The sequence below is a fragment of the Mauremys mutica genome, chromosome 2 (assembly GCF_020497125.1).
Source record: "Mauremys mutica isolate MM-2020 ecotype Southern chromosome 2, ASM2049712v1, whole genome shotgun sequence".
In the NCBI taxonomy this organism is placed as follows: domain Eukaryota; kingdom Metazoa; phylum Chordata; order Testudines; family Geoemydidae; genus Mauremys; species Mauremys mutica.
The window spans coordinates 136,463,414-136,474,013 of NC_059073.1; the positions used below are offsets into that span (position 1 = coordinate 136,463,414).

Sequence of the window (10,600 nt, forward strand, 5' to 3'; positions counted from 1 at the left end):
TTCTCCCCGTGGGGATCAACACTCTGCCTTGAGCCTTTTGCTTTATCTACTCAAGCTGTGTTTATTACCTTGTACAGCAAACAATACCTTGGTGCCATTCTGCTGCAGTTCATAATCATCTCTGCAGGATAAATTTAATCTGGTTTTGTTCCTGCAGTCTTGTTAGCACTTCTGTCATCTTCCTCTTACCGCTCTTCCCAGAACCCATGGTGAACACAGAACTGGCCAGTTTCCTTTGCTGGTCGTGAATATAGAGTGTAAGATCTGTAATACGAGTTGTAAAACCAGTCCAATAGTCCTTTTCCTTGCCTGAATCAATCCCAGCTCACTTGTAGACTGACTTCCTCTCTCTGTCACTCAGTTAATCTGCCAGGTGTATTGCAGCATATCTGCTGGGGCTGCCCCTTTTTCACCAGAGGTTCCATTACTGGGATCTGTTCATTCACCCCTTTTGGTGAAACACTTGTCCTGCTCTCAAGCTGCCCCCTCCTGGCAGATCTGGTTGAAAAAAGGAGCAGGGTTTGTGTTTGGTTAGAGGAAGTTGCTACAGCATGAACTGGAGCCTTAGTCTGACACAGGAAAAGACTGGAAACTGGTTGTGTGAACCAACAATGTTAAGACCTTGGGCTTACCTTTGAGTCTAGTTCTGACTTGGCCTGGAAGACCATGGAGGGGAAGACAGAGTGTGGAGAAGAGGCTTTCCAATGGATTGAAGGGCGTGCTCACTTGCATGCACTCCATTTCGGGTCTTGCATGTATCTAGTTTGGGGTGGTTCCTAGCCAGGGATCCCTTTGGGACAATAGAGGGAGTTTCTGCCATGGAGCCCCAACTGGCTTTTAGCTGCTGCACACATTCCTACATAGGTGTTCATTGTAATCTGTTGGGAGCATCCATGGTCTCTCCTGATACTACTGCCTATTGCAGCATTAAGAGGCAACCTGCTGAGGCTCAAATAAGGGACATGTCAATTGTCCAGGAAGCTCTGCGCAGAGTGGGGTTAATCTCTATAGCCTCAACATTTGGGGTCAGCTTCTGACCTCCTGTTAAAGTAATGAAAGTGAGACCACCCAGGACTAGTGGGAGACAGAGGCAAACCTGGGTTTCAAATAAGGGTCACCTGAGAAGAGAGTAGGCTATTGGTAACACACAGTCAGCTCTAATGGCACAGGAGGGGGATGGGATGAGATGGTAAATACTAACACATGCTCCCAGGGCAAGAGATGGGTTTGAAGGAACTGCCTAACTCTGCGGACCTCCCTCTGTCTTTCCAGATGCTGTCAACTGTGTTGAATATCATCATCTTTGAGGACTGCAGGAATCAGTGGTCCATGTCTCGACCTCTGCTAGGCTTGATATTGCTCAATGAAAAGGTAGGCAGGCCCAACCCCTCTGGCTGGGTTAAGCTGACTTTAATCAGGAGTGACCCAAGGACTTGAGCCCAGTCTCGTATCCTACAAATGAACAAGGGGTACTCAGGCAGAGCTGGGGTGTGGGGAGCCAGGCCTGGCATGGCTGTGGATTGAGCGGGTAAGCTTGCATGGCACTTGCCTGCGCCATGATTAATTCTAAGTCCTGTGGCCTGCTCATTTTCCCAATTCCTAGAATCTATCCAAAATATACAATGCGCTCTCTGCCCTGTGCAGACGAGATGAGCTGGTGCCATTCAGCACTCTCTGAAGGCTGATCTTCCTTCTCTTGTCTCCTCCCAGTATTTCTCTGACTTACGGAACAGTATAGTGAACAGCCAGCCCCCTGAGAAGCAACAGGCAATGCACCTCTGCTTCGAGAACCTCATGGAAGGCATTGAACGCAACCTGCTAACCAAGAATAGAGACAGGTCAGTATGGAAAAATCCCTTGGCCAAAGAACCTGGTTCATGACCAAGCAGTGCGGCTGACAGCTCCCCTCAAGGGGTGGCACTGCATGGTTAGTGAACCTGCTCCATGTGGCAAGGCCCCCACAACACCACGGACATATCAGGCATTTGTGCACAGGGGGCCAAGTGCTGCATCTCCTGGGAGTAACTGTTAAATTCCTTGGTGTAACACCAGCTCCCAGGGCCTAAAAGCCTGAGCACCTGCCCAGGAACTATATGGCACTAAGGTGGGTCTGACACATTGTGTATCTGTTAGAATTGTTCCAAAGGCAAACTGGCTTCCTAGTGCTGATGTGCAGCAATAATGGAGCTGTCCCTGGCTCCCCTTTCACTCTTGCACTCAGGCATGACAGCTTCCTACAAGCTGCAGTGTCCCCCTGCATCTCACATGCAGAAAGCAGGGGTGCAGGATCTTAACCTATGCAGCTGCTCAGTGGAATGGGAGCAGGGGCAAAGAGCTGCTGACCCTTTCCTTTCCCTCACCGAAAACCACCCCTATAGCATCTTCTCCTGTATGTGGTTCCAACTGGCAGGCCCCTCTGTGTTTGCGCTGCCGATTAGATACTCGTGCCCTGTTGTGGAGGGAATGGCTGGGTAGTTGCACTGGCTGATGTGTTCACTGCTCCTCTGCTGCCTTCTCACTATTCACTGAAACCTGCAGGGCCAACACTACCTGACCTGAAAGGTCCCTGACCAGATACCCTTCAGTGGAAATGCTGAGCCTGATGCATCTGAGTGGCCAAAATGCAGTCCTATAGCCCAAGGCCTTCTGCAGTAGCCTGTAGCTACTCTCCTGCTTCATGCATGATCAGACACTACGGATCCCAGCATGCACTGCTCCATCTTTGTCCCAGAATTAGCATTATAGGCTGGGAGTTGGAGCCTCCTGGCTATAGCAAAGTTTTAAAGGGGAGAGCAAGTGTCATCTAGCCCTTCTAAGTGCTGGCAAGCTGCCCACAAGGCCTCCTGCTCTAGCATGCTGGTCTGTGTTCTCTGTAGGTTCACTCAGAACCTGTCTGCGTTCCGACGAGAGGTAAACGACTCTATGAAGAACTCCACCTACGGCGTGAACAGCAATGACATGATGAGCTGACACCTTCCCCTGACTCCACCTGTACAGAGCAGCATCTCTTTGGCCTGGACCAGAGGGGTTAACATTTCCGATGGAAAGATAAGAGGGCGTTTCTGATCCCTGCTCTTCCCTAGGGTTGGACTGCGGTGCTGTTTGGTGGCACTCCATGTTCAAGGGAGGAGGGAACAGGAGCAGTGTTAACTCACCAGGGCAGGGTGCTTCTGTTTCCTTGGGAGAGGGTGGAGGGGCATAGCCCAGGGTGAGAATCCAGCATCTCCCTACCAGAATGTCTGGGTGGAACCTTAGCACTCTGCTGCAGCCTGCCTTGTATAAACATGTACATTTTTTCATAACATTTTGAACAAGGTTTATATTGACTCAGTTTAAAAAAAAAAAGTATGATTGAAATTTTTACAGAGTCTAGTGCACCAATGCTGAAGTGAGGGTTGTGTATGTGAGTGAGGAAGGTGTGTCTCATGCTGGCCTGAAGCTTTCCTAGGCAAGGGGGTGTGAAAGTGCAGAGATATATTTAGTGACAAGTGTAGAGAGAAGCAAAAAAAAAAATGTAAAATTCCAAATGTATATTTTTTCTTATAAGCCCCTTTAAATCACAACTTCCTGTTACCGTTTCCCCCTTGTTATTAGGAACTCTAAGCCATGCTGTATGATCATCCAGCTGTGCTAGCCCATGGGTGTCTCCCCTCTAACAGTAGATGCTGTCCGGTTGTCATTCAGCTTAGGGCCCTTGCCACTCAATGTGGGGGTTGGGATGCTTCTCCCCCTGCCTGTCCCCAGAAGCCCCACAACCTGTTTTCCTTTTAATTGTAAATTGTCCCTTTGTTTCCCCTTCTGTAAAGCTGAAAGTGCAGGTGGAACAAGAGCCCTCTAAAGGTTGAGCTTGTCCATAGTACTTGTAAAAAATCACAGCCCTTTGTTAAAGGACACGAGTGCGCTCCCACTGAGCAAAAGAACTGCAGCGTCTTCCCTTGAGGTAGTGCACTCCTGAATGTACGGCACAGCCAAGAACGTAGGATTTTTGTGTTGAATCTACCACCCTGGAGGGTTCTTAATAACAAGGTCTGCATAGCATGAAGTACCTAACATCCCCCTTAAAACAAATCCATTTTTCTAAACCACCATATTAAATGTTTTGGATATAAAATTTACTTACAGAAGAAAGTTAAGGGGGGGAGGGGACAACCTGTTTGCCTTGTACTTTTCCACTATTGTTGCTGCTAGTCGTGTGCATCTCTAGCTCAGCTCTAACCCACCGACACTGTCCTTAGGTTTTATTTCAATTTCTCTTCCCTGACACCACCCACTCAATTTTTTTTTTTTGTTCTTTCCTCTGGCGATTGTGTGTTGGGTCCTTTTTTGTGTGAGCAGATTGCTGGTTGACTTGTAAGGGTGTTTGCTGCATACAGTGTAAGCATTGTGACTGCAAATAAACTTCAATGGTTTCTACTGAGCAGTGTCTTTTTGGATCTTGACTGCCGTGTACAGATCATCACCTGTACTCTCCCCTGAAGGGAGCCGCTATTAGAGAATGACTGTGTCCCTCAATCTGATCTGCAGCCAGGGATTGAGGTATTTTAACAGCTTTGCAGCCATTGGTTTAGTTCCACTTTTTAAATAAAACGTATGATTTTTAGCCTATCTGTTAGATGGAGCAGGTCTGCCACAGCCAAGGTGAGACTAGTAGCCATTATATAATACACAATCTTCTGTTGTACTTCATGCTGCCACTCTCAGGGGAGGAGTGTTCCACATCAAGTCAACTGTGGGCTAGTATCTGGTCTTCAATCTGTGAAACCTGCCCTTTGTGCCCTAAACTCATTCAGGCACTTCTTGTTAAAGCTAATCTAATAGAGATGAAGGTAAGAGCTCATTCATTTGGTTTTGCCATTATAAGCTGGATATAAGCTTGTCAGTATTTTATCCTGTAAAATAGCTTGCAGTTCCATCTAGAACTTACATATAGCAGATAGTCTCGCTCTGCTAGATTCCCACACTGCGTTCATGAACTCATGCCGAATTAAGCCATTACAGAACACAAACATTTATTTACAGGGTGCTTGGTAGTTAACATGGCAAAAAGGCTGCCATAAGAGCACCGCAAACAAATTCTCACATTGAAGCCAAGTTGTCCAGGCCTGGAGTCTTGCTTTGTTCTTTATCCCTCCACCACACATCCCTGGGTAAGAGTCCACTTTAAACAAGTTATAGGAATGCTCCTGGCACCAGGGACTCTTCCTCCTCACCTTTCCTGTCCATCTCCATGTGTGGCTAGTAAAGTGACAAAGTATTTCCATCCCTGTCCTCATGCAGATATTCCTCTCTCTGGAGCAACAGACTTTGTTTCCATGGCATGGCTGTAAACAGCATTGTTATACCCCTCTCTGTTACGCGCTGTTTCAATAGCAAAGAACTGGATCCTGGTGACTGAAAGGGGAAAAAAAAAGTTTACCTAACAGACCCCAGCATCCACAAAGAAGCAGAGACTTACTCGAATATAAGCTTTATTTGAGACACCAGGGCTTCTGACCCAGAAGTCTGGAAGCTAGGATTTCCCAGCACTATAGGAGGGACTGTGGATGCAGCCAGAGATCCTGATCCAGCCAAAAGCTCTGGGGGTGGGCAGGCTCCCTGGCACAGAGCAGTTTCAGCACCAACCAAACCTCAATATCTAAACTGCCCAGGTCTGAGAAGAGGGTGTACGCAGGTGCTTACTCACCAAATATTGTGTTCTCTTCCGTGTAGTCCTTAGTACAGTCCAGACGGAGCAAGGTGCCATAGTTGAAGTCTTCAACTACCCCATCAAACTGCATACAGAACGGGCGCCATTTCTGGAGAGAGCAAAGAGCTTTCAGCCTTCTTCCTGGGAGGCAGATAAACTGTGTCTTCTAGTCTCCCTGCCACCTTCCTACAATGGCGTGGGGAGCTCCCCTGTAGGGGCAAAGCCACTCAACTCAGCTAGAGTGAGCAGAGGCGTCCTGCCCAAGGGATGATCTCAATGCTTCCTCAATGACTAGGGGTGGATTGCAGGGGGCTAAAGTTTGGGAAAGTCTCTCTGAATAGTGCAAGCCCAGCTGGGAGCGAGAGATCTATGGGTACACATCTACGACACAGTAGGGTATAGGCAGACTAACCAAGGGGCCTCAAAAGGATGGGTAACAGGGAGCACCTGTGCAAGAGACTAGCAAGCTTGTTGCGTGCAATACACAGCAGCCAGAAAGCAACACCCAACAGGAGACTGGACTTGAAATATTTGGCAGCTATGGAAAGCACCTTACCTTTTGTTTTACTCTTGAGTTCAATACCACTAGCCAGTCGCCCTCTGGCCAGACAAATGCTCTCCACTGAGCGGGGACCTTCCCCCTCACAACCACTCAGACCCAGAAGCTCACCAGTATCTCATGAGCAGTTTGAGTCCCAAAGGGTGATGATACACAAAGCACTGACCGCTTTGGCTGGTTCCGATTTGAGCTCCTCTGGGTCAAGCACATCGATCCTGAGGTCACCAAAGCTTTTCCTAAACTCAGCATAGATCTGGTCATCGACTTTTGTAAGTTTCAGGAACTTGGGGTCAACAGAAGAAATAAGCTATAAAGGAAACATGAGAATCAGATTAAATGAGATAAGGCAAGCAGCAGAGGGGTGGGTCACCACAGCATTCATGCTGAATGAGAGGAAAAATACATAGGGCTTTTAAACACAGTGGTAACTGAGTTACCACTCCCTCCCCACCATGAACCACCACCAGACAGTGACACCTGTCTCAAAGCAGGTGTTACCAGCTCTTAACAAAAGCCCTTCACCTGACAATCTGGCCTCCGTTCTGGGCACTTTTCCAAAGTTTGGCCCAGACTTTCTATCAGTTACAGCTCTGTGTCCCATGCTGTCACCTCGTAGTGGTTCACTTTCTCAGACTGGGCCCTGGGCTACAGTCCCCCACATGTCAACCGCGATTACCTTTGCAGGCCTGACTTAGGTCCATACCCTGCACTTCTGTTCACTCCAGGAGCAGTAACAGTGATGTCCAGTAACCAAGCAGCTTTCTTCAAGCAAAGTTTTTTTGAGCACAGAAGCATTTCAGAGCAAACTGCTGAGAGCTAAAATGGGAAGGGCTGCAAATGGTTCAAGTGATTTTAAAACAATCAGCAGTCTATATGCATGTTCAGCCTGACACTGAGACTTGCCGTTCCCCAGAGCTGGGGAAGGCAAAAGCTTCATCTGACCTGGACCTGTCCATGTTAGAGCAACTGACCACTCTCCCCTGCTTTAGGCTCGGTCACTGTAATCTTACCCAGTCCTTTGATCACTCCCTTTTTTAAAGAACCCATCACTTTAACTATTTACAGCCCTTTCCTCTTCAGTGCTCAGCACTACCCAACTTCAGTTTGGAGTGGGTCCTGTAGTTCCCCTCACCCAGTGTTTATTAAGAGGTTGCTTATCTATACATAGTGTTGCTTTCCCCAAGCCCCCTCATTAGATCAATACATTCATAAGGGAAAAATCTTACAAGCCAATACACAATCCCTTCCCCTCACTGACCAAGTCACATTCACAAAATTACCACATCTCAGTCTTCATTTCCAGTGCCCATGGAAATGGGAACTCAGTGACTAGAACCGAACTTGCTTCCGGTGTCTACAGCACTCCTTGCTATTCCAGCCCTGTGCTCCCCACACACAGCTGTGCTAAAGCCCCTCAATCCTGACCTTGAGCCCCCTTCTGCTATTTTAGTCTGAGGCGCCTCTCCAGAGAGACTGAAATATACCAGCTGGGTAGTGACTTATTACAAGGATAATATCAGTGGGTTATTTTTATTAAAATAAAAAGCTTGAGAAGCAATTCTCCAGGGACTTACATTAAAATAGACTTCAGCGTGCTGATATGCCTTCATGGCCCAGATCATTTCAATATTGGGCTGCAGAGAGAGAGAGAGAAAAAGCTGTGACATCACATTAAATGCTGACCCGGCTCTGTGTCCATTACCTAAGCATTTGCAGTTGTTTTTGTAACATTGCTAGGGCTTAGGTTTCCACTACGGTTTCATGTCTATGTTCTTTTCCACTTCTGGTCTAAAACAGGGAAAGGCTTGTGAGCATATGAAGAAAGCTGCAAGAGTAGCATTAGTCTGAGGAGATACAATTCACTGACATTCTAGGGCTGCTTTCATGCTGAAGTGCCCTATCAATTTAAGATGCAATTCAAACTACACATCACTTACATTTTCTCATCACTGAAATGCAACCACCTCCGGGTGGAACATGGAAGTACGGTAGTTGTACAGTAATGTCAGACAGACAGGAAGTGGAAAAGAATACAGACAAATGAAACCATAGGGAAACCTAAGCCCCATCTACATTACAAAAATGGAACGTTTACATGTTTCAGCCCAAATCATGTCTGAATGTGTCCCGTCCCCCAACCCCCTGCCCTTGCCTACAGGGACTACGTTATAACTGGGTTAGAGAACAATGTTATAAGCAGACACATCTAGGCTAAAACATATTTCCCTAACATGGGTAGCAGTTTTTTCTTGTCCACCCAGGCAAGAATAAGCTACTTTATACCAGGTTTTAGCCACCTCCGTGTTTCACAACCATATTTCAACATGGTTAAATTTGTAATAGAGGCAGACCGTAATTATTCATGTTGGGATTTAGATGGGACGCAACTAACAAATAGGACAGGGGATGGGGTCTGGTGAATGCAGCACTGGTGAGAAGTGTCCATTTGACAGCTTTGGAGACTGAAATACTGTGTATATCCAAATGGGCATTGACAGTGCAAGCGTTCCCCAGTCTACCCACCAAACACACTGCCAAGCTCTGGGATTCTTTGTATTCTTTGTATTTGAGATAGCACCAAAACAAGGACTGGGAAGTCTAAAAAACCTGGTGTACGCACTTTCAGGCAACAGCTCGGAACAATTCTGAGGTCAAATAACCCTGAGGTCTCAGTTTCATGATGTAACAACTAAGTGCTGCTCCTATTCAACACCTTTCTTGGACCCGCAGAAAGACGGCCCTATTAGTCCCTCACCAGTGCTCTCTCTGACCTTTCTGGGGATACTCACATCATTGCCATAGGCTTCAGCCGGCAGGGACAACGCATGGGCTGCTGCCATGGCTTCACCGGCTCCCTGCACATGAAACAAAGAGAGACGGCTGCTATTAGAACCGCAACTGGAACCACACAGAGAACTAAAGAGAACGTGGGGCGGGTTTGAGTTATATTGAAACAAATCAGCACAACCAAATGGCAAATTTATACCCCGAAGGAGTCAAACGAGCATGTCAGGGTGCAGAAGACTGTACAGAATCCTTGCTCTGAAGAGTTTATAATTCACAAAGGGTTGTAACGTAACAGCAAAGAGCAATTGTACAGGGCATGCACCCCTGAATGTGCAGAGACCCTTTTACTCCTCACTACAAAGAGCAGCTCCCCAAGACCCACACATACATGCAAGGCTAGTCTATGGCTGGGTGACATCGCAGAGGGAGGGGGGCAGATGGAGGTGCACAATATGCTCTCCTTTCTAGTGCCTGAGGGGTTATAGGACACTGTGGGGCTCAGCCACAGTTAGACACAATGAAAATTCACCTACAGAGAAAATTTCTGCCTTTGGAAGGCAGCAAACAGGGATGTGACGTAAGGACAGCGTCCTAGGACACAACTCCCCTCCAGGTGCTCCTGTGAGGCATCACACCCTCTGTTCTGCCCTTCCAAGGGTTCTATCCCCCCATACTTTGTTTCACCATGATCCCTACTCCCAAGGGCTCTGCAGTCCCTGCAGATCGGCCCCATGCACCCCCAAAACCAGGACTATGTCTCCCTCCTTTCAAGGGCTTCATAATCACCAGGACTGTAAATCCATCCCCAGGGCTTCTCCCTGACTTGGCACCTGCTAACTCCGCCCCCCCACACACACTTTAAACTTCCTCCAACACCACCCCCCAAACCACAGACCCCCCCAAACCTTCCCCCAACACCGCCCCTGCCCGGAGCTCGACCCCCCCCAACAAACCTTCCCCCCCAACACCGCCCCTGGCCGGAGCTCGACCCCCCCCAACAAACCTTCCCCCCAACACCCCCCCTGCCTGGAGCTCGACCCCCCCCCCCAAACCTTCCCCCAACACCGCCCCTGCCCGGAGCTCGACCCCCCCCAACAAACCTTCCCCCCCAACACCGCCCCTGCCCGGAGCTCGACCCCCCCCCCAACAAACCTTCCCCCCCAACCCCGCCCCTGCCCGGAGCTCGACCCCCCCCCCAACAAACATTCCCCCCCAACACCGCCCCTGCCCGGAGCTCGACCCCCCCCCAACAAACCTTCCCCCCCAACCCCGCCCCTGCCCGGAGCTCGACCCCCCCCCCAACAAACCTTCCCCCCCAACACCGCCCCTGCCCGGAGCTCGACCCCCCCCCCTCTCAAACCTTCCCCCCCAACCCCCTGGGGCTCGACCCTCCCCCAACCAAACCTTCCCCCCCCCCCCCGGAGCTCTAGGACCCACTTTTCCTTACCAGGGCTCCCAGGCCGCCCCCAGCAGCGGCCATGCTGCCTGTGACCTCTGACCCTCCATCGTTCCCCTTCCGCCCACAGCGGAAGCTGCCCAGCCAGTGTGCTCACTGAGCATGCGCCCAG

At 49.1% G+C, this 10,600-nt stretch overlaps 2 protein-coding genes across 3 annotated transcripts in view; one reads left to right on the forward strand and one right to left on the reverse strand.

The window, feature by feature from the left end:
- The window catches only part of XPO7 (exportin 7), an 82,965-nt gene extending 78,552 nt beyond the window's left edge, over nucleotides 1-4,413 (forward strand). For both annotated transcript variants that reach the window (XM_045003359.1, XM_045003360.1), the window contains exons 27-29: nucleotides 1,273-1,371; nucleotides 1,711-1,838; nucleotides 2,877-4,413. In XM_045003359.1, coding sequence (XP_044859294.1) covers nucleotides 1,273-1,371; nucleotides 1,711-1,838; nucleotides 2,877-2,970 — 321 coding nt within the window. In that variant the 3' untranslated portion in view covers nucleotides 2,971-4,413. The remainder of the gene's footprint in view (nucleotides 1-1,272; nucleotides 1,372-1,710; nucleotides 1,839-2,876) is intronic.
- Nucleotides 4,414-4,860: 447 nt separating this feature from the next.
- PBDC1 (polysaccharide biosynthesis domain containing 1) lies at nucleotides 4,861-10,570 on the reverse strand. The gene is made up of 6 exons (XM_045003370.1): nucleotides 10,480-10,570; nucleotides 9,035-9,100; nucleotides 7,820-7,879; nucleotides 6,412-6,552; nucleotides 5,684-5,795; nucleotides 4,861-5,391 (listed from the first exon to the last, which is right to left on the reverse strand). Exons 1-6 carry the CDS (start codon nucleotides 10,510-10,512, stop codon nucleotides 5,270-5,272), a joined length of 534 nt encoding a protein of 177 aa, XP_044859305.1. The 5' UTR covers nucleotides 10,513-10,570; the 3' UTR covers nucleotides 4,861-5,269.
- Nucleotides 10,571-10,600: the final 30 nt, after the last annotated feature.